This window comes from Schistocerca serialis, chromosome 5 (assembly GCF_023864345.2).
Source record: "Schistocerca serialis cubense isolate TAMUIC-IGC-003099 chromosome 5, iqSchSeri2.2, whole genome shotgun sequence".
Taxonomy (NCBI): Eukaryota; Metazoa; Arthropoda; class Insecta; order Orthoptera; family Acrididae; genus Schistocerca; species Schistocerca serialis.
Window position 1 is genome coordinate 466,626,822 of NC_064642.1, and position 24,588 is coordinate 466,651,409.

The window sequence follows — 24,588 nt, forward strand, 5'->3', positions numbered from 1 at the left end:
AACTCTAGAAACTGTTCCGGATTCCGCAGATGTACCAGGTGCAGCAGAGCCAGGCATTATGCAGATGTTAAGAATAATAACAACACAGATAGGAAATGTAATAGTCCAAATGAATACACAGATAGAAAATATCACAGCACAGATAGGGAATGTAACAGATCAAACGAACAAGCTAGACAGTGATGTAAAAACCCTTACTGAAATGCACAATAACCTGACGACACAACTGACAACACGACTAAAAAGAGAGGTAGCGTATCAAGTAACAGAAGTGGCGCTCGAAGATCTAAACTGTATGAATCGGGATATTGATCATTTGAAAACCACAGTTAGGGAGGTGTCAAATCAGATAAGTAAGTTAACTCAAAATTTCAATGCTATGAGTGTACAGCAAACCGAGCCCAATACAAAAATTCAGGAAGCTGTAAATCAAATGGAGGACTTGACAAAACAGCAGAAACAGCAATTCGAGGACTTTTTAGAAGAAAAAGACACACACATACACCGTACTCTAGAAACAGAGCTACAATAACAATAAGTAACACAATGGAGCAAGTAAACACTACACAAAACCCATCTGTAGTTAAACTGGAAACTGACATAGGCCAGATACAAAAAACTTTGACACAGGACCTACCAGGTTGGCAGAATCAAATAGTCGAGCAACTAAACAGGAAACTTGGTACAATGAAAGAACGAAGCCAACATGCAGCAGGAGAACTTGACAACATACCCACAGGTAAGAGCGATAGTGTGGTCAGAGAATATCCTGACCCGAATGTACATGTGTATTCACCAAACTATGAGGTGCACCGTAACCAACGACACCGCGACGAAAGAAGGGAACAGCAGATAGCTGAACCCCTTTGTCATCAGTTTTGTTAGAAGAGAGTCTTATAACAAATTCAAGTGTTTATCCCGGAAAAAAATCGTGCATCCGGTAATTTTTATAAACTCATTCAAAAATGTATTGCCTAAAACGTAGTCGGAACAGCGAAAGATACAATATGTTACGGGTTATATCCAAGACGATGGAATGTTGTGGGCGATGGAAATGTCAGAAACTTGTCAGATATTAGAACAGTTTGAAAACGTGTTTCTCTCAAATTATTAGTCACATGGCATGCAAGAGAGATTAAGAAAAGCCTTATTCAACCCTGAACAGTATAATCCAAAATTTGGATCACTCCGAAAGAACTTTGAGAAATATTTAAATAAAACAATATTCTGGGATGAACCAGTGACACACACGGACGTCCTACGCATTCTGAAACCTAAACTACCGCTCAATATTCGGTAAAAGCTAGTACAAGTACCCGAAAGCAATTTGGAGTATTTTCTGTCTGTCTTGGACTTTATTGACTTAATTAATGAAGACGCAAGACAAAGCCACACCAATCAAAATAATTTCCGTAGCAGCGGTGGCAACCAGTACGCAATACGGCGTCAACAATATAGTGCGCGGCTGAGTCACGACCGGCTTTTGTCGATTCCGCTGCAGCAGCGCATATGCCAGGCCCGAATTCGGGAGGCAATTTCAATAACAACTATAATCAAAATTTTAATCCAGGATTTAAAAGAAAAAATGGGGACAGAAAGTACTCTGGCTATTCCGGTAACCGGAAGCGAAATTGGAATAGGAACGATAACGAAAATCAGTGGGGTAACGCTCACAGTAATTTTCAGCCTCAATTTAGCAACAACACGACTAACCCACGAAATGTGCAGTGGCAGTACCCGATTATCAATCAACACTATCAGTCCCAAGCTCAAAGTAACATTACGCCTGTAAACTCAGGCCGAAATCATGATCGCAATGTGCAATGGAGTAACAACACTTCGGGGGTGATTATTATAGAAGTGACGAACGAAACACATACAAACAGTAATAATGGGACGTTAAACTAATCGTGGCCTCATTATGCTCCCCAACGTTGAGACAGTTATTGATCTCTATTGCAGAACAAGTTCAACGCCGTAAGAAACATTTTGACAAACAGCTACATAGTGTTACCAGATTTGTGATTAGAGTAAAAGTATTACTGAAGACCCATGTGAAATCTTCTCTGTCAGCCAAGAAAAACGCTAAGTGGCAAATAGGATATACTGCTCCGTATATTATTGTACATATTCCGCATGACTGATGTTATTTACTTGCGTATCCTCACAATGGTAAAATCAAAGGACTATTCACACAGAGACTTGAGGAAATTCCACCATGTTTAAGTATCACACTTTATATCTATCTATGCACACGAGTTAAATAAGTAAACTATGGTAAAAAGAAGAAACACGATTAGGTTAAAGCAGGTATATCTTCCTATGCAGCTACGTGAATCAAAGCATTTCACTACTTCTGTTTACATTTGTCAGTGATTGTGGACTCATTACACAAGCAAGCTAGGACACACACGTCAGTTGATGACTGGCAATGATAACATAGGATGTACTTGGAAGGTTGACTGAATAGCAGTGGTATTTTGGTTTTACGTTTATGTACAAAGGATTCTGGAGCGAACAATCAGCACAGACCTCGGAACAAAGTAGATATAATTTTTTTTTTTTGTCGCTTGTGTTACAAGATTATAAGGTACAGGGTAAGTTACAGAAAATATCGGACTTCCTAAGGTACATAAGCATATGGTCACGCAAGTACATGCCATGTTACAGAGAGAATATTTTTTTGACGTGTCCACATCTTAAGTTATGAATATATCGAGCAAAACGATCTTAAATTTTTTTATGCTCTGATGATGATATGATTTCTGGCTGCCAATGAAAGTTTAGCGTGTTATACACCATACCCACGACAACCTGACCTAAGGCGAAAAAAACGAGAGAAAACTAGTGTCATCTTACTGAAATAAAAATAATTTTTCAACTTTATACACACGTTTGAGTTCAAGTACACTGCTGAGATACGATTTGTAAACATGATATGAGGCATACTTAGTACCGTCTCTTCTAGAATAAAGTAAAAGAAATATGTACGAGGTAAGTTACAGAAAACTGACGGGCAGAGAAATTGGACAATGCCGAAACAACCTTAATTCTTTACAGGCGGCGTTCATCGAGATGCTACGAGACTTCAATCGGCGAAGAGATGCAAATATATTATCCTTACGTCACTACGACTTATGTTCTACTTTACAGAATATTACCAAGATCACTTAGAAGTACACTATTTGACACTCAGTAACACCAGAAAGTTTTAATAATTGGTCATATCTTCGGCATGCGAGTACCAAGAATCTATGCTGACTTTAGAGCAATGTATGCACTGATTTCCTCTTATGTTTGCAATATTTTGTCCAATTCGAGTTGGAAACGTTTTGTAAAGAATTAGAGTAAGAAAGAACTTAGGTCACGTTCGATATATATATATATATATATATATATATATATATATATATATATATATATATATATATATATAATGTACACGTCCTGCCTAACATTTTAATTTTTCTATTTGTGTATGAATTTTAGTATAGTGATTTATTTATTTATATGTTCTTTTAATTTCTTTCTACTTGTTCATTATGTGTACCTTGCATTGTTACAATCTTGGGTGACGTAAAGATGAAATTCTGCTCCCTACAGTAACTCGCGGGTAGTAAATGAACAGATTTTGCCTCATTTGGAGACAATTTCTATAAGCACGTTTTGTGCATTAATTTTTTGTAGTGCCATTTCAATGTGTAAGTTCGTCTATAGCACGATCCAAAGATAGGGAAGTGCTGTTGTTCACGAAAACGTGTTCTCTTATGCCCTGTGGGATGTCAGGTAGTATCGCGATTGCGAACTGTAGTACTAGAGGCACGTATGTTCTGTGAACACATTCACCTAACAACGTCTATAATGAAATGCACTCCTGGAAATGGAAAAAAGAACACATTGACACCGGTGTGTCAGACCCACCATACTTGCTCCGGACACTGCGAGAGGGCTGTACAAGCAATGATCACACGCACGGCACAGCGGACACACCAGGAACTGCGGTGTTGGCCGTCGAATGGCGCTAGCTGCGCAGCATTTGTGCACCGCCGCCGTCAGTGTCAGCCAGTTTGCCGTGGCATACGGAGCTCCATCGCAGTCTTTAACACTGTTAGCATGCCGCGACAGCGTGGACGTGAACCGTATGTGCAGTTGATGGACTTTGAGCGAGGGCGTATAGTGGGCATGCGGGAGGCCGGATGGACGTACCGCCGAATTGCTCAACACGTGGGGCGTGAGGTCTCCACAGTACATCGATGTTGTCGCCAGTGGTCGGCGGAAGGTGCATGTGCCCGTCGACCTGGGACCGGACCGCAGCGATGCACGGATGCACGCCAAGACCGTAGGATCCTACGCAGTGCCGTAGGGGACCGCACCGCCACTTCCCAGCAAATTAGGGACACTGTTGCTCCTGGGGTATCGGCGAGGACCATTCGCAACCGTCTCCATGAAGCTGGGCTACGGTCCCGCACACCGTTAGGCCGTCTTCCGCTCACGCCCCAACATCGTGCAGCCCGCCTCCAGTGGTGTCGCGACAGGCGTGAATGGAGGGACGAATGGAGACGTGTCGTCTTCAGCGATGAGAGTCGCTTCTGCCTTGGTGCCAATGATGGTCGTATGCGTGTTTGGCGCCGTGCAGGTGAGCGCCACAATCAAGACTGCATACGACCGAGGCACACAGGGCCAACACCCGGCATCATGGTGTGGGGAGCGATCTCCTACACTGGCCGTACACCACTGGTGATCGTCGAGGGGACACTGAATAGTGCACGGTACATCCAAACCGTCATCGAACCCATCAATCTACCATTCCTAGACCGGCAAGGGAACTTGCTGTTCCAACAGGACAATGCACGTCCGCATGTATCCCGTGCCACCCAACGTGCTCTAGAAGGTGTAAGTCAACTACCCTGGCGAGCAAGATCTCCGGATCTGTCCCCCATTGAGCATGTTTGGGACTGGATGAAGCGTCGTCTCACGCGGTCTGCACGTCCAGCACGAACGCTGGTCCAACTGAGGCGCCAGGTGGAAATGGCATGGCAAGCCGTTCCACAGGACTACATCCAGCATCTCTACGATCGTCTCCATGGGAGAATAGCAGCCTGCATTGCTGCGAAAGGTGGATATACACTGTACTAGTGCCGACATTGTGCATGCTCTGTTGCCTGTGTCTATGTGCCTGTGGTTCTGTCAGTGTGATCATGTGATGTATCTGACCCCAGGAATGTGTCAATAAAGTTTCCCCTTCCTGGGACAATGAATTCACGGTGTTCCTATTTCAATTTCCAGGAGTGTATTTTGAGCAATATGTACCCCGATAAAGTTAGGAGAGAGAATACAGGAGCAAATAATGAACATGGACATAAACTACTAAAAACCAGCTTTTTTTTTTTTTTTTTTTTTTTTTGAGACGGAAAGAAAATCAACGGGACGGTGCATAGTTACCCAACGACAGTGAGTTATTCAGTGTCAGTGACATGTGAAATACACTCATAGGAACCAGGGAGAATACTATTATACCACAAGCTTTCTCCTTCGAAATAAAAAAGACTTGGTAAATCGAGAAAGCCTGTTACGGCACGGGTGTTTGTACAAAGTATAGGACAGTGTGCCGTTGGCAAGCTAAATAATAAAGTGCAGTACTTACATTCGTGCAGTGACCGTAGGAGGTGCCCTGTGGTCCCTTCTCACAGCCAAAGTGTACGAATAGTGGAAGCAGATGCAGTAGTTTCGTAAACGCTACGAACGCTGCACAAAACACTTCACGGAAATGTATTGATCGGCGCGCGCGACATCGCTATCCGGCGGTGTCTGCACCACATCTGGACTCCAAACGGCGCGTAGCGTGCCGCCAAACTCATTGTTGCACGTGCGGTTGCTTGTAACTGACACATTATTGACCGACAGCGTGAAGCTGGAGGACAATTTGAATAGGAAGCAAAAATCTGCGTTCAAATGGACACTCACCATATTGGAAAGAGGCATAGAGACTCAGTGTCCTGACCTACTAAATAAAGTCTTACCACTACAGCTCATGATTTACGTCCCACGGTACAAGACAAAACATAAAAAACGACAGCCATGTTCATTTAACAGTACCCATGTTTGTGTATATGTTTGTGTTAAGCTGGAACAAGTACTAATCTATGTGAATTTCATTTGTTCCATGTTTATCTTGCCCATGATGAGACAACTATGAAACCCAGAAAGGACATTATCAAATAGATCCTGGTATAAAAGAGGGTGTAAGTGGAGAGCATAAGCAACTATAAGGAAGAATTTCTCCCACTTACTACTCCAAATGCCCTTGCAGCCATACAGCCTGGATCGATACACTAAAATATACGACGTTCTTGTAAAACTTTCTTGTTTTCAGCAAAAATGTAACTGCAGAATCATAGAAAAGACTTGTGAAATGTAATGTTATTGTCAACGTGCGATTGAAGATGTTTTTGTAAATAGGAACAATGACACTGTGAATCGTCGTAAAGAACTGAACTATAAATTTGATCTAAAAGACGATGTAATGTAATATCCATGTATTTAATGTAATGGACGATGTAGTAACTTTTGTATCTAGTATGTAAGTATTTTGTGTGCCCCAACGTGTACGTTTTGTTTTCCTTGCAAAGTACCAGTGTCAGCACCAGAACTATATAAACTAAGTGATGAAGAGAACTCCATTAAAGAAATGAACAATGCCATTTAAGTACGTGTGTAGAGGAGTCAGGAACTACCAGTGTGTAAAGTGGTTGGCCTCATTGCCCGGAATTTGACATTTCTTCGGACAATTCGCCCAAGGGGGCAATGTAAAGGAATAATATAATTTTTTTATGAATATATAGACGCTAGTTCAGCTACCAGAGATTAATGAGTAAAGCATATGCTGAACAAAAGAAGCTTTACGCTCTTCGTGTATTAGTTTTAGAATAAGTTACCTTTCGCTGTTATCCTGTCCTAGTGTTAAGACGTGATGTGCCATTTCTTACTGATAAAATTGGGTTAAATAATGAAAGTGATTTTGGAGCCGAGTAATTTCGCCTTTAGTGATACCATGGGTCCCAGCTCCTGAAATTCTGGAAAATTATTACTATTATTTTAATTTTATGCAGAGAATTTAGATGGAGGCGACGATCTTCACGGCGAAGCTGCTCAACAATAGAGGTACGTGAATGTGTTCATCTTTTTCCTTTCGTGGCCGCTACCGTCAATTTCAATATATTTGCTGCGACATTCAGAACCTGCAGTCTTTCTTTTCATTTAATTTCGAAGGCCATGCATTTACGTTCTAAGACGAATAAATGCATTTAACTGTAATTCTTTTTATCCAGGCCACGGGGGGATGATTGTACTCAAAATGTACGTGCCTCTATCCCGTTCGTATCTTCGCATACATTTGAGTGTGTACAAGCGTAACTATATTTAAGACTCATTTCCTACACAGTATTAACGGTTTTTTCTTTTTTCCGCTCATTCGTGAATGTACGTGCCCTCTTATTTGATTTAGTCAGCCGTATTCTTTAATAAGATTATTTATAATATTTAGTGGCTTAGTTTCCACAGTTGATCTTTGCCTGTGTCACAGCAGCGCTTCACGCGAAATATTTATTACGCGACATCCGTAATAACTTTTATCTCGAAATTTCGACGACCGACTGAATAAAGATTTTTCTAACAATAACAATAGCAAAACTTAATAATATAAGAGGACGCGCTACATACCCGACACATACTTATGACGCTTTATGGCAGACATTCGGTTGCTAGGACTCATGTAATGCACTTGATCTAGAGCACGGAAATCGCACGGTATTATGCTTCTGAGGGCATGGATCATGAATGGGTCATAGCCGGTGGAACCTTGGTGATATCCAGATATTGTCACAGGCGCAAGGCGTGCATCACTCATGACGTCTGTACTATTGCATATGAGTGTCTGCCTGTTCATGATCACATACAGCTGACACTTCTGACAGATAGATCATCGTCTGGTAATGCTATGCACATTAGCACTGCTGTAATAATCTGCCTACAATGTTTTATTTGCCTCAAATTAACAATAACTGAAACCTAGGAAAAATAATCCTGAGAAATTTTCATTACGATAGTGGTCATGTAATTGTTTTGATATTTTAATTATAGTATGGAAAAATATACTTTTTAGTCGTTGTGTTACGTAGTGGGTACTTGAAATTAACTAGTTACGACTGCAAATAGAAAATTTTATGCAAATAAAGTGATTGTAATGCAATCCATTCACATTCCTGAATGTGGCACTCCTGAACCATTTGTACACTCCTGGAAATGGAAAAAAGAACACATTGACACCGGTGTGTCAGACCCACCATACTTGCTCCGGACACTGCGAGAGGGCTGTACAAGCAATGATCACACGCACGGCACAGCGGACACACCAGGAACCGCGGTGTTGGCCGTCGAATGGCGCTAGCTGCGCAGCATTTGTGCACCGCCGCCGTCAGTGTCAGCCAGTTTGCCGTGGCATACGGAGCTCCATCGCAGTCTTTAACACTGGTAGCATGCCGCGACAGCATGGACGTGAACCGTATGTGCAGTTGACGGACTTTGAGCGAGGGCGTATAGTGGGCATGCGGGAGGCCGGGTGGACGTACCGCCGAATTGCTCAACCGAAGTGGTTGATTTATTCAAGACAAAAAAATTCGCAAATTGAGCAAGTCAGTAACGCACTGGTCCACCTCTGGCCATCATGTAAGCAGTTATTCGGCTTGGCAGTGAATGATAAAGTTGCTGGATGTCATCCTAAGGGCTATTGTGCCAAATTATATCCAATTGGTACTTTAGATACTCAAAATTCCGAGCTGGTTGGAGGGCCCTGCCAATAATGCTTCAAACGTTCTCAGTTCGGGAGGGATCCGGCGACCGCGCTGGCCAAGGTAAGATTTGGCAAGCACTAGACAAGCAGTAGAAACTGCGAGCGGGCATTATTTTGCTGAAATGTAAGCCCAGGATGATTTGCCATGAATCTTCTTTTTAATTATTCTTAAATACCAAATTCATTTGTACTTCACTTCCCTATTCCACTATATTATTTGTAATGGTTTTAAAATGCTGCACCACAAGAAATAATAATTGTTAACATACAGGAAGAACATAGAGCCCGCCTCCACGTGGCGGGACACGGGCAACGGTGTGAGTGGGGTCGGGAAACGGGGTAGTGTCTTAATAGCCACTCTGGGCCCCGAACCCAGTCACAGCGGCCAAGTGGCATATAACGACTCATCATAAGCAACCAGAGGGTGGGTAAGAAAACATAGCAGCAAGTGAAAAAAAATGGGATATAGAATATTTTGGACATACCACTGTGCAGTAATGGTGCCATGGATGATAACTGAAGAAGTCCTGCTATGAAATGAAATGGCACCACAGACTACACTCCCAGTTGTAGGGCCATGTGGCGGGCAACACGTCTGCAGACCGTCTCATTGGCTGGACTAGAATTGTCTTCAGTGACGAGTCCCGCTTCGAGATGAGCCCCGATGACCAGCAAAGAAGTGTCTGGAGACAACCCAGACAGCGATGAGATACCAACCTGACTGTCATCCAACAATGTCCGAGAAGGAGGAGTGCCATTTCTTCTCATAGGAGGACCCCTTTGGTTGTCATCTGCTGCCCTTCAAAGCATGGCGGTGCATCGACTATATTACACACTGTACGGAAGCAGCCTACTCACGCTGTAGTAAATTCACATCAGTTTCCATTGTGTGCCAGCCAGTCTGCTGTAACTAGCTCTGACGTCATAAATGTTGCGCAATACCTTAAAAATCGAGCAAATGAACTAAAACTTTTCTAGCATGTCAAAAATAATACTAAATTAATGTGTGTTAAATATCAGTTCGATAACTTCAGCCATTTCCGAGATTTGGACGTTTTTCTGGAAAAATCATTGGCGCAACAGAAAAGAGCTAGAGACTTCAAAACTTATATTTAGATTCATCTTTCATAATGATTTAATAAAAACAGTACTTTGGATTTCACAAATTAAGACTTTAGTGGAAATTCATGATTTTCTGGTTTTCGTCTCAAAACTGAAGGAAGCAAGATAGATTAAGTAGGTTAATAAATAAGGCTAGGATGTTTAGATTTAAATAGGTTGGAGGTCCGCTATGATTATGAAGATGTGTAAAGTTTCTTTTTAATACCTATAAAATTATAGCGATAGCGGATCTCAAAAGGGACAGTTCAGAGCTCATCTGCTGCGTGCAGGGTAATTTAATTAATTCTCTCGCCCAAAGTATTTAACTTAGCCACGTCAAAATTTTATTATCAATACTTACCTGCGTGCTGAATGCACGTTTAAATTAAGAGCTTCTTCGGCCATCAGCCAAAGAAGCTATAAATTATTATGTAACTTGAAGTGGTGCGTTACTAGCCCAGCGGCTAGTCGGGAGAGCGGATTTAATCAGGCGTTCCCTCAGCCGTCCGCACCGCGGCTTTATATATAAGAACACTGCGCGAGGAAGCAAGGCCCCAGTTCTCTCCAGACGCTGAATGACACGCCATCTGTGTCGGTAGTCGCGTCGCATCAGTGTATCTGCTACAAACAGCCTCGGGTGCCGTATTAAGTTACTAGAGATACGCGGAACTATGAAAACATTATATGTGAAGTGTTAATTCTGGAATGATTTTCTTTATCTAGCTTCAGTTTGCGTATTGTCGCATTTTTCACGTGCCGTCGCGGGACAGACATTCTACCAAAAATTTAGCGTGGCGTTTGATGAAATACTCTCATCAAATTATGGCGAGCATTCTTTTTAACATTTAATTCGGACATTTATAGTTGCATCAGCGCATAAGACTCTGAACTGCTCTGTTAGTTAGGTTGTAGGGATACTTGTGGTTTTTATCAGTGAATTTCAGAATATACTCAACTATTTTGGAAAACCGTTTTTGATTAGAAATCCCGGACAATCTCCTAATTCCTCAGAGCTATAAGCTGCAGCTATAAGAACATTCTCAGGTAAAGTGGGCACTAGGATATCTATTTACTGGCTCCAAGTTTTATTAAATCACTTTCTGGGGGTCACGGAGTAAATAGAGAGCCAGTGTTGAGAACGGCAAAAGACAGCAATAACAACATTCTAAAAGCTAGAAACTGATTCAATACGCAAGCGTTTATCCATCAATCAGATTTTAGTTTACTTTTTCCAAACTCATTCCGCCGCCCCACATATGGTGCATCGGCCGGGAAATCGACTAAGTGAAAGTGATTTTTAACTATTCGGATTCGCGAGTGAAATGCGACACGCAACTGAGTATAAAACAGTGAATGTGTTACGTGTGCATGTGGACGACGCAATTGGATTAACAACGCATCTGGATTGACGGAGCTGGCACTGAGTCTAGCGGTGCTGCCGGCATCGCGAGCAGCCAGTCTCGCCGCACCGCAGTCGTCCCCTGGAGCAGCCGGCGCAGAGCCTGCAATTGCGGGCCACGCTAACACACAACAGCCGTCGGAGAGCCGTCTGCAGTTTAACGTGCCACGTCGCATCAGGAATCCTGGTACGCCGCGCCGGCAACGCCATACGTCGTGCAGAAGGAACTAAGTTAAGTGAAAAACTGTTAAAAATTTTACTAACCTGCACTAAAAGACTGTCGGCGATGGAACCGTCAAAAGAAACTGAGGTTAAACTTAAATCAGAACCTATGTCTGTTGAGGGAACTGTAAATCCAGACAACGGTTCAAGTGTAAATATGCATGAAAGTAGTAATGTTAAAGTGAAATATGAAGTATTGTCTCCTGACAGTAGTGTGCGAAGGGGCAATGATTCAATAATAGAGACCCCTGTAGTAAAGCGGAAAGTAGAAATTGTAAATTTATTGGATGATAGTTTCTCTGATGAATTAAAAATGAAACAGTCATCAGAGATGGTAGAGTTTAAGAAGGAGCAATTGGATATGACTAATCAATCAGAAGTTTCATGTAGTTTTGATGATTCTGGTATTGGAGCTAGTTTTTCGTCACCTGAGTGTGATAAAAAGCCAGCTCGTGAGCAACCCAAAGATGCTGGGGCTGTTGATCTAAATGTTATATTACAAGCAATAGCTGCCAGTCAAACAAATTTTAATATGCGGTTTGAGGCAATGGACAATAAATTAGAATCCAATAATGCTGAATTAAAGTCTGAAATAAGTGAGGTCAAGAGCAGTAATGCTAGAATGAATGCTGAGTTAAAGTCTGAAATAAGTGAACAGGTCAAAAGCAGTAATGCGGAATTAAAGTCTGAGATTGTGGCCAGCCAAACAAATTTTAATAAACAATTGGAGGTAATGGACGATACTTTCAAGGCTGGTTGCAATAAATTGAAAGAGGATCTAGACAGTTTGAATTCTAAAATTGATTGCAATCATGAGGATATTAAGAAAAAGGTTGCTCAACAATTTTCTGAAATGTATAAGACAATAAAATCCGAAGTCGCTGAGGTTCGCAAAGACTTCCAAATGGAAGATGCGAAGCTGGAGCACAAGTTAACAGAAAAGATCGAGGCGGAGTCTGAACTGTGCTCAGATAGATTTAAAGATGTTAATATAAAAGTAAACATATGTCAAGCAGAAGCAGAAGCAATCAAAACTGACACTACTCATATTGTGCAAAGAGTAGATAATGTTGAAATGAAAGTAGAAAATGTAAGTACTAACATAGCTAACATTGAGAGTAAAGTAGCTTCAGTAACTTCTGGTAATGGTAATGTACAACAAGTTGTAGCTGCAAACGCCGCTTTTATCGGGTGTCGGCAGTTCTTGCGGTTCGATCCAGATAAAAATATCCACCCGCTAGATTTCTGGAACGATTTTGAAGATGTGATTCCACCAACTTGGTCTGAGCGGGAGAAAATCTCATTTATTAGAAGCCATTTAGCAGGTGACGCCATGCGTTGGTCAGCTGATGTTATGTTGAAATGTAAAACATTAGCGGAATTTAAAACAGCTTTTATTAATGAATATTGGTCTAGCAATAAGCAAAATGAAGTGTTGAGAGAATTTTGGAGTGGAAAACGCTTCAATGCAGGCAAGGAATCTATTAAAGAGTTTGCTAGGTCATGGATTTCACGTTTGTCACTTTTGGCGGAAAAGCTAAAACCAGAAATGATTATACTAGGTCTGGAAGCCAAACTGCCATGGTACTGGCAAACTAGAATTATATCAGCCCCTAGAGACAATCTGGATCGTTTCATTGAATATTTGGAACGTGTAGAACGTGTTGCTGCCAATGAGGAGCAAGCACGTAATAACCGTAATGCCAATAATAATAATAGTAATTTTAGGAACGAGCAAAATGGCAATGTAAACATCAGAACAGTAGGTGTTCGTCATCCTAAGAGAGATAGGAATTGGGGAAATAATTATCAGAACCAACAATGGCGTCCAAGGGATAATAATTTTGTTCCAAACAGAAATATGCATGTAAACAACAGTACGGAAAGTAAGGCTATGCCAGCTAACTATAATGAAAATAAAGGAAACAGTAGTAGACCTAGGCAGGAAAACTAGTTCCCGTCTATGAGGACACTGGCGCTCACCAGGCGGTTACTTTTCCTAAGCCAGTAGTTAAGGGAATTGGTAAGACAGATCAGAATACTCAAACTGAACAAATGGATGAAATGTCGGTAGCACCTAAGGATACAACAGAAATATTAGATCACTCACAGTATTTGATAGATACCGTGCTAGAGACGCTTTCTAAGTGGGAAGAGAAAGAGAAGGCGCAGCAGTGTAACAGTAGAGATGAGCTACAAAATACTGAATTGACAAGTGAAGAAGCAGAAGAAATTCATGCTTATATTTACGATGAGGATGATGTGCTCTTATCTAAAGTGCCTGTGCAGGATGTTGATAATGTACTAATAGATTTAGGACAGGAGATAAGTGGGAATGTAGAGGGTAGGCTGTTTGGGGTCGATGAACCCAGTAGCTGTGACCAGTTGTCACTTGAGAAGGAAACCGACGATAATGGTGAAAGTGGTTTAGCTGTAACTAATGTTATGCCCGGTCTGGAGGCGCAGAATCGCTCAGACTACAGTAATTTGGGTCATGTTCAGCAAACTAAATGTAATGAAGTCGTGCGGTGTTTCGATTTAAAATTAATAGACCGACTGGAAAAGGCAGCTGAAAATGTAATTCAGGAAACCCCTACACACTGTGACCTAAATGTAATGAAGACAGATGTTGATCACTTTAGTTGGAGACAAATCCAAAAGGAACTACTAGATGAATCTGAGGAACCACCTGTACAACCTAGAATAAGCCACCCTATAATAATAGTGAATATGTTGGGTATCAATGTACGTTGTCTCTTAGACAGTGGAAGTGAGGTGAGTGCAATATCTCAGTCCTTCTTTGATGCGTTACCTGGTAAGGACAAACTTACAGTAATGAGGGTATCAGGACTAAGAATAATTGGTGCTACTGGCAAGGTGTCAAAAACAGTAAAGCAAGAAGCTTTGCTACCTTTTAACATAAGTGGTAATTTAATTGATCATCCATGTTTAATTGTAAATAATCTCAGTATGGAGGTTTTAATTGGCATAGATTTCTTGTCAAAATATCAGAGTGTTGTTGACTTTGAAAGAAGCCAGTTAAAAATGGTCTTGCCAATAACCGGAGTAATTATAGTACCTTTTAGTGATAAACATGTAGTAACTGATCATGAAACTTGGGAGCTGCCTATACGAGTTCTGAAAAATAGGAGGTATTGGGACGAAGGTGTTAATCTTAATAACAATAAGCTGAACACAGAAGAAGAAGAAGAAGCAATTATTTTAGACAAGATAGAAGCTAAGTTGCAGGAAATCGATAAAATTTCCGCCAATCAGAAGGAAGAACTGAGACAGGTTCTAAAAAGGCATCATAAAGTATTTTCGGATCGACCTGGCATAGTCAAGGGTTATGAATGTCAGTTACAAGTGAAACCCGGCCAAGTGTTTTTCAGGAAGCCATACCAAATACATGTAGCTAGGAAGGAGGCAGTTCGAAAGGAAATACAGAGAATGCTAGAGTGGGGTGTGATTGAGAAAGCGGTCAGTGAGTACAATAATCCTCTTGTTGTTGTACCAAAAAGAGACGGGAGTGTCAGATTGGTCTTGGACGCTCGTTGGTTGAATGAAATTGTGGTTAGGGAAAGTGATAGACCGCAGAACATGGACGAGTTACTGCAAAAATTCCGGGGAGTAAAATTCTTAACGTCTATGGACATCACGTGTGGGTATTGGAATTTGCCACTGGCGGAAATTTCAAGGAAGTACACAGCTTTCTTATACGAAGGAGTTTGTTACCAATACCGTGTGGTACCTTTCGGACTTAATATCTCTGTTTGTGCCTTCGTACGTGTGATGTGCCATGTTTTAGGACCAGCTTTAAGCAATAAAATAACAGTTTACGTAGATGATCTGTTAATAGCAACTCCTACCTGGGAAGAACACATAGATTTATTAGAGGAAATGTTAGAGGCTATTGAGAGAGGTGGCATGAAACTAAAGATTGAAAAGACTGAGTGCGTTAAAGAGGAAATAGGTTTCTTGGGATATAGGATAAGTGGAAAAGGTATTCTGCCTGACCCAGGCAAGCTAGCAGTCATTGAAAAATTTGAGGCTCCCAGAAACAAGAAGCAATTGAGATCAATGTCCGGTCTTTTCGGCTTCTATAGACGTTTTGTTAGTGATCAGGCTTTTAATGCTCCCTGTCTTCACCTCCTGCTGAAAAAGAATACCCCTTGGGTTTGGACAGCAGAATGTCAACAGGCGTTTGAGGTACTTAAACAATCTTTAATTAATAGTCCAATTTTGCATCATCCTGACTTTGAAAAACCATTCTGTATGTCTGTTGATGCTAGTGGCTATGGTATAGCTGTGGAGATATTCCAAGTAGAAATAGAGAACGAACGAGAAGTGCACAAGACTATAGCTTTCGCAAGTCGATCTTTACAGGCAGCAGAGAGAAATTATGGCATCTCAGAACTAGAAGCGTTGGCAATTGTATTTGGGGTACAGAAGTTTGAGCAGTATCTATTAGGTCACAAGATAATAGTTTACAGTGACCATAAGGCTTTGACCTTTTTAAAAACCTGTAAGTTGAGGAATTATCGTTTGGTAAGATGGTCATTGTATCTCCAGCAGTTTGACCTTGAGGTTAGATATATTCAAGGGAAAGACAATCTGGTAGCTGATGGGTTATCTAGAAGTGTGGAGCTCTGTGATGACGCGGGAATTACAGCAACAGACCTAAGTGAAGTACGAATGTTTGCATTGCACGAAGTAAAGGAGGAAAGTGCATTAAAGAGAGTGATTAAGAACTTGAGACGTGAGCAGAATGCAGATGACCAACTGAGATTAGTGAAGAGCTATTTAGGAAATGCGAACTATCCTAAGGTTTCACAATACTATTGTCTGCATAAAGGTATTCTGTTTAGAAGGAAGAAGGTAGGTGTTTCTGAGTGGAAGCTGTGCTTTCCCTCACAACATGTAGACTTACTAATCGACTATGCACACCTGAGGTATGGGCACTACGGTGCAAAGAAGTGCATTGCCAAATTACAAGAGAAGGTTGTGTTTGACAACATGTACCGCCGTGTGGCCAAGCGTCTAGCATCGTGTGTAGTGTGCCAGAAAGTCCGTGCTGCCAACACCAAAATACAAGGAGATATGCATTCAGTAGAGCCAACTGAAACCCTAGAATTACTGGCTTGTGATTTGTTTGGCCCTCTTCCTGTTTCGAGAGGTGGTTGCACCCATGTTTTTGTTGTGGTGGATGGATTCAGTAAGTATGTTAAACTATACCCAATTAAAAGAGCAAATGCAAAAACATTGGTTGAAAAGTTGGAAAAAGATTTCTTCGTGAACGTTGGCGTTCCGAAGAATTTGTTGTCAGACAATGGACCTCAATTTACTTCTGATAGATTTAAGGAATGTCTAGATAAGGCCGGCGTGAAACATCTGAAAATATCTGCGTATTTCCCTCAAGGAAATATGAGTGAACGTATTATGAGGGAATTGAATAGGCTTTGCAGAACTTATTGTGCTCGGAAACACTCAAGTTGGGCAGAGCACATTAAGTATTTCGAGAATGTAATTAACAACTTAAGACACGATGCAACTGGTTTTGCACCTTGCGAATTGATGTTTGGTCAAGAACCGCATAATGTGATTGCAGATATGGTAGAATTCCCTATTCTAACGCAAATATCCACAGACGAGAAGAAACTAAAGGCCAGGGCTAATATGAGAAAAAGAGCGTTGGATAGGAAGAAGCGTCATGACGCAAAAGCTGTACCTACTAGCTTTGAAATAGGTCAATTAGTGCTTGTCAAAACCAAAGAAAAATCAAAGAAAGTAAATGCAGAAACCAAGAAATTCATGTTCGTATACCAAGGACCTTTCAGGATAATAGGAAAGCCACATGCCAATGCATATAGGCTGGAGTACCCAAAAAGTAAGAAGCTATTAGGTCTCAGGAACGTGATTGACCTAAAGAAATTCATAGGTAGTGAATGAATGCTGTAGGGAGGAGGTTGTTCTTTAACCTCTACACAGTGTGGCAGCTGTGCAGTCCCAGCTGTGTGAGATCTTCTTTCCCATTTCAGGTCTCACTCAATCTTCATCTTTCCTATCCCCAAAAATTTCGACGTCTTCTTTCATACATTAAATTTTCCGGTATGGTTACCTTTACAGCATTTAACCAATGAATGCTGTAGGAAGGAGGTTGTTCTTTAACCTCTACACAGTGTGGCAGCTGTGCAGTCCCAGCTGTGTGAGATCTTCTTTCCCATTTCAGGTCTCACTCATTCTTCATCTTTCCTATCTACAAAAATTTCGACCTCTTCTTTCATACATTAAATTTTCCGGTATGACTATCAAGCCATAAGTTATTTAACCATTCTATCTACCGATTAGTGAAGAAAAATACCTAATGTGGCAAACCTAATAGTGACAAACAATAGAGAAGTATGACGTAATTAAGATATAAATGTATTTGAGTAACAAGTATGTATAGTACCCTGGTAATATAGTAAGTACAAAGTGTTGTTTTATTGAAAATGGTCCACCAACAGTAATTTAAAAAGATATATGAATTCATGTACAAGCAGGATCTGAAGTGGGAGTGAAATCTAGTGCATGCATTAGAGCTAACTAAGAAATAGTAAAAGAGATTGCTTAGTGTTAGGAAAAATATGCAGATAAGTTGTAAGATTAAACTCACCTGGTGTAGCAAGGAAAGGCAGTGTAATAGAATTGAGCAGTGTTTGTGGTTGAGACGTGAAGGACACGTCCCTGAAGTATTTATAAGGTTGGAGCTGGCCATTATTTTAGTGTAGTGTGTGACAGGATACACCTACACGTATTGAGGTTATGAGTTGGAGGCGTGAATGCGACCATAGGTACCCTTATGTTAAATGAGACAGAGCAGCTCATGGTGTCCTATAGGTTTAAGGAATTTAGCATTACGCTCATCCATAATTATTTGATGCAGTTTAGTGGTAGGTCTGAGAGAGACTACCTGAGGTTTCAGCGTCCGATCGAGTGGAAATGGATTGCCACGTGAGCAAACTAATCAGCTGCAATACACTATGAATATGAGATAAATGTGCTTTCCTATGCTTTAAATATTAATAGAGTGAGTGTTAAATAAGTACATACACTAGCAAAAGAAATAAATAACATACTGACAGAAGTGAAACATTATTTTAGCTCAGCATAAATACACTTCAAAGTAAGTAAGTACCTAATTGCAGATGTGGAACTGACAACAGCAGAGGACCAATAAGTGGATTTTATAGTCAACTAAACGTAGTGTGTTTTGAACACTCACAGCTGTACTATTACCAAAAGTTACTCACATGTACATGGAAGCTGAGAAAACAACCACTAATCATACTCATACTATCTCTAAGAATAAAGTAATCAAAGATGAGTCAGTTAAGTAAATAAGATGCAGATTTGTCAGGAATGTACCGAGCATTGGTTCAGCGTTCCGGCCCAGAAATAAGAAATTCAGATTAAATATGATTTATGATTATATGCCTTAGGAGCATAAATTTTCTCTAAAGTGACTAATGGCGTTTTGAACCATTTGTTTACCGATTTTATGACAATTAAGTAACCACGAGAGTAGAATTGAAAAAAAAAAAATTTCTGTTAACTTTGTTCCAGCAACATATTAAAGGATAAAATGTATATATCCCCATTTCTTTGTGACCCACCCTTAGATATTAAGTGGACAGAGTCTGAGGCACTCTTTTTGTTTGTTCTACAGGACAAACCAGATAATGGCAGCCTGGTAGCTGCGTGAAAGCGTGGAGTGACTTGGACACAACTCACAGTGACCCCTCCCCTTTCCCCCATGTAATTTAGAGAGAACGTGAAGGACGCACACCATAGCAACTTCCCCTCCTCTACCCTTGTGAATGGAAGTGTAGGACGCCAGCCAAAGCGGCTACAACCACGTGTGTAAAAATTATTTGTGAACTTTTCTTTCAGGTTTAGAAAAGACTGCTAAGAGATATTCATCTGTTTATGTATCATGTTATTTTCTTTGAATTTGTGTATGTAAAAATGTATTTAATGGATCTAAGATTTTTATAATTTTTTCATTTGTATGTGTTTGTTTGTCTAAGGCAATATGTATGCCAAAATATTTCATTGACTTTGCTTAAAATTTTGAGTAATGACATTGTTTAAAAGGCAGTGAATATGCCTACAATTTAAATAATTAATGTAGGTAATCAGTTTTCTTTAATGTTTCTACAGGTTTATATTTCAATTTTGATTTTCATAGGGAGTTAAACTGTACTCTTGCTTCCCTTTTTGTAATTAAATTTTTTTTTCATTCATTAACATTCATAAACAAAAAAAATTAAGTAGAGGGTGATGTAGGGAAGCAGCCTACTCACGCTGTAGTAAATTCACATCAGTTTCCATTGTGTGCCAGCCAGTCTGCTGTAACTAGCTCTGACGTCATAAATGTTGCGCAATACCTTAAAAATCAAGCAAATGAACTAAAACTTTTCTAGCATGTCAAAAATAATACTAAATTAATGTGTGTTAAATATCAGTTCGATAACTTCAGCCATTTCCGAGATTTGGACGTTTTTCTGGAAAAATCATTGGCGCAACAGAAAAGAGCTAGAGACTTCAAAATTTATATTTAGATTCATCTTTCATAATGATTTAATAAAAACAGTACTTTGGATTTCACAAATTAAGACTTTAGTGGAAATTCATGATTTTCTGGTTTTCGTCTCAAAACTGAAGGAAGCAAGATAGATTAAGTAGGTTAATAAATAAGGCTAGGATGTTTAGATTTAAATAGGTTGGAGGTCCGCTATGATTATGAAGATGTGTAAAGTTTCTTTTTAATACCTATAAAATTATAGCGATAGCGGATCTCAAAAGGGACAGTTCAGAGCTCATCTGCTGCGTGCAGGGTAATTTAATTAATTCTCTCGCCCAAAGTATTTAACTTAGCCACGTCAAAATTTTATTATCAATACTTACCTGCGTGCTGAATGCACGTTTAAATTAAGAGCTTCTTCGGCCATCAGCCAAAGAAGCTATAAATTATTATGTAACTTGAAGTGGTGCGTTACTAGCCCAGCGGCTAGTCGGGAGAGCGGATTTAATCAGGCGTTCCCTCAGCCGTCCGCACCGCGGCTTTATATATAAGAACACTGCGCGAGGAAGCAAGGCCCCAGTTCTCTCCAGACGCTGAATGACACGCCATCTGTGTCGGTAGTCGCGTCGCATCAGTGTATCTGCTACAAACAGCCTCGGGTGCCGTATTAAGTTACTAGAGATACGCGGAACTATGAAAACATTATATGTGAAGTGTTAATTCTGGAATGATTTTCTTTATCTAGCTTCAGTTTGCGTATTGTCGTATTTTTCACGTGCCGTCGAGGGACGGACATTCTACCAAAAATTTAGCGTGGCGTTTGATGAAATACTCTCATCAAATTATGGCGAGCATTCTTTTTAACATTTAATTCGGACATTTATAGTTGCATCAGCGCATAAGACTCTGAACTGCTCTGTTAGTTAGGTTGTAGGGATACTTGTGGTTTTTATCAGTGAATTTCAGAATATACTCAACTATTTTGGAAAACCGTTTTTGATTAGAAATCCCGGACAATCTCCTAATTCCTCAGAGCTATAAGCTGCAGCTATAAGAACATTCTCAGGTAAAGTGGGCACTAGGATATCTATTTACTGGCTCCAAGTTTTATTAAATCACTTTCTGGGGGTCACGGAGTAAATAGAGAGCCAGTGTTGAGAACGGGAAAAGACAGCAATAACAACATTCTAAAAGCTAGAAACTGATTCAATACGCAAGCGTTTATCCATCAATCAGATTTTAGTTTACTTTTTCCAAACTCATTCCGCCGCCCCACAACACCCATTTTGCTGCCCTTCATGGAAAGCCATCCTGGCTTATATTTCAGCAAAATAATGCCTGCCCGCACACGGCGAGATTTTCTACTGCTTCTCTTCGTGCATGCCAAACTCTACAGTGGCCAGCAAGGTCTCCAGATATCTCTCCAACTGAGAACGGTTGGAGGTTTTTTGGCAGGGCCCTCTAACCATCTCGTGTGTTTGGCGATCCTACTCGCCAATTGGACATAATTTGTCATAATATTCATCAGCAGGACATAAGGGGTAGGGGTGGACCAACGGGGTATTGGCTTGCTCAATTTATGATCCATTTTTTCTGAAATTGTTGTCATTTGTTGATTCATATATGTACATCACATCTACTGATTCATGTCCCATTTGGGCAATTCCTTCGTGGGTCATTGTTCCTTTCTTTTGTCTTGGAATGTGTGTTAATATTAGTGTTTCGTAAACTGTTTGTGAATATTAAGATTAGTTGGTTAGATGTATCACTAAATTACAAACATCATCTAGCTGTCAAGTTTTAACAATTTTCTCCCATAAGTTCATCAGTATAAAGTTGATCTAAGTACCTGTCTTTGTCTTCGAGAGTTGGGAGTCTGTCAGTACCAACTGCTTCTTTTATCTCTTTGTGCACTCGTTCCTGGACGTCAGGATGCCGTAACATCATAAGGAAAGCAAATCGAAGAGAGTTGCTTGTCGTTTCTGCACCAGCGGTAAACATGTCGTAACACAGCATGAGGAGCTGGCTCTCTGAAAAACATAGAAAGTATATCAAACGGACAGCGAAAAGATTATCTAAGATACGCAAATAGGTTTTTCGCTTTTTGTATACTCATTAATGTGTGTGGGCTCGATTCAAGGGAAGCAGGGCTCGAAGCAACAACACTTATGAAAATAAACCGAATAACTTTACCGCGAAATAAAATCAGAGCAGTCACAAAAACAAAGGGAGGCAGGTCGAAAGTGAACATCATCTTTGAAAATCTGCCAAATCAAAATCTACTTCTGGGTAACACTCAGTACCGTACTGCTTCACCCAATGCATTGCAAAATGCTCTGATCTATTTTGGTACGTTATCAACGAAGCTCTCGAGACCATTGATGAATACAGCCGATTTCCTCCAGGGAGGGGCTGGAGGGTAGGGGATATTAAGTTCACGGGGGAGGGAGGGGGAAAAGCTTACAGGCTTCAGATTTTATTGATAACATACTAAATAAATAACAATGTTACTACTATGTAAAATTTCCCTTCATCTCTGATACTTAATTAAATAGTGTGAGAACTAGGTAGTTGTAGCAAAATTAATTATCTTAAAGAATAAAATTATGAGAATCAATAAAACAATATTATTTTATGGAATAACGTAGGCCTACATTTACTAAAAAGTCGAGTGTTCTTTACAGTATATCTGTCGTTATCAATGAAAATTTCTGTAGGTTTCTCATCCCCAGTGTATTTGCTGAGATACACTGATGAACCAACACGTTATGTCCACCTACTTTAAAGATGGTTGCTTCACTTCTGGAACGAAATTCAGCACTGATTCTGCGTGCCATGGGTTATAGAAGCACTTGACAGGTTTCCATACTTGACAGGTTTGCAGAAGTGTGCAGCAGCAGATGATACTCACAGGTCACACACTTGCCGTAATTTACGTGCGGTTGGTTCTAGGGCGTGGAGCTGACGCCCGATAGCGTCCCATTTGGGTTTCATCGGATTCAGATAATTTGAATTTGATGACCAAGACATCAACGTGAATTCACTATCATGCTCTTGAAACCACAGCAGCACCATTATGGCTTTGTGACCCGGACAGTTATCGTGTTGGAATGTCTCATTGCTGTTTAGCAAGATATCAAGGATTTGGGGTTACGGTGGTCCCTAATAATGTTCACTTAGTTCACAGGTATCATGGCGCCTTCGATTATTACCGCAGCTCCCATGGAATTCCAGATGAATGTCCCCATAACTTAGTACTGCTTTCAAAGGTCTGCGTCCGTGGCCCACTGCATGTTTCGAGCTGTCATTCGTCTGGATGACAGCACATCTGAGCTCGAACTTCGACCTGGTTTAAAAATAAATGGGACTCCTCCGAGCAGGCGACACGATTCCATTTATCCCCGGTGCATCTTGATGACCCTGTGCATACTGTAATCATAACTGACTATATCATTGGGTGAACATAGGAACACGGACGTGTCCTGTGCTGCGGAACACTATGTTCATCACTCTTAACTGAACGGTGTGTTCCAAAACACTTGTGCTTGCGCCAGCACAATACTCTGTCATCAGCTCTGCAACACACCACCGCCTGTCCTGCTCCAGAGAGCGGGCAAGCCTCCGATCCCTATATTCTGTGGTGGTGTATGGATGATGAGGTTTGGACGTCCTACTTCTCGTCGCCGACTCCTGGTTTCAACGTTCTTCAACCTCTTTCCATAGACGCACACCACCGCAGCACGCGAACAGCTTCGCCGTTTCCGAGATGCTCGCTCCCAGGCACTGGACCGCAACATCTGGCTTTTGTCAGTCACTTAAGTCGGCTAGTTTGCGCATTTGCGCAACTTATCGTCGCTAGAATGATTCCCCATTTGTCTCTGCCCCACTCACATATTTTTCTTACCGTGTCAAGTGCCTTCTGCGCGACCAGGCAGCACACGACCTCGTGATGGACAGTATTCATAATGTTTTGCCCATCAGTGTATGTGGACGCATTTTTCAAGATTACTATAGCTTTTTAATACTATGTTACGAATTAGAGATTCCTATTTTGTTGTGTGGGGGGCGTTGTTCAATACTAAGGAAATACACACACGAATTGAAAAAGACATTACTTCGCGATTAACATTTTGGACATTTAATCTCTGTAATTTTCAATTTTAAAGTGCAAAGGCTTTAGCACGCATCTTTGAAATGGCGTTCTTTTACAGGTTTTCGGTGCTTCCAGTAGCTTTTCTAAATTTAGTGAAATGTACTTACTACACAGCGTGTTTTTTGCAGAGTTTTGACACCGTTTCTGAATGCGTATAGCACAATTTGCACCTCGATCGTGGTCAAAGTACAGCCGATTGTACATACATTCCCATTTTTTGCCGGTAATTAATGTGGCGTTCAACACTTTTTTTTGTAGGTTTATAACTGAGGATAAGTCAGAAATAGTACAATTTTCGT

General features: G+C 40.7%; 1 protein-coding gene across 1 annotated transcript in view; it reads right to left on the reverse strand.

Annotated features, from left to right (window-relative positions):
* LOC126482000 (methyl farnesoate epoxidase-like) overlaps window positions 1-24,588 on the reverse strand; it is a 170,342-nt gene that overhangs the window by 45,007 nt on the left and 100,747 nt on the right. Inside the window, exon 6 of the mRNA XM_050105966.1 lies at window positions 21,986-22,166. Coding sequence (XP_049961923.1) covers window positions 21,986-22,166 — 181 coding nt within the window. The remainder of the gene's footprint in view (window positions 1-21,985; window positions 22,167-24,588) is intronic.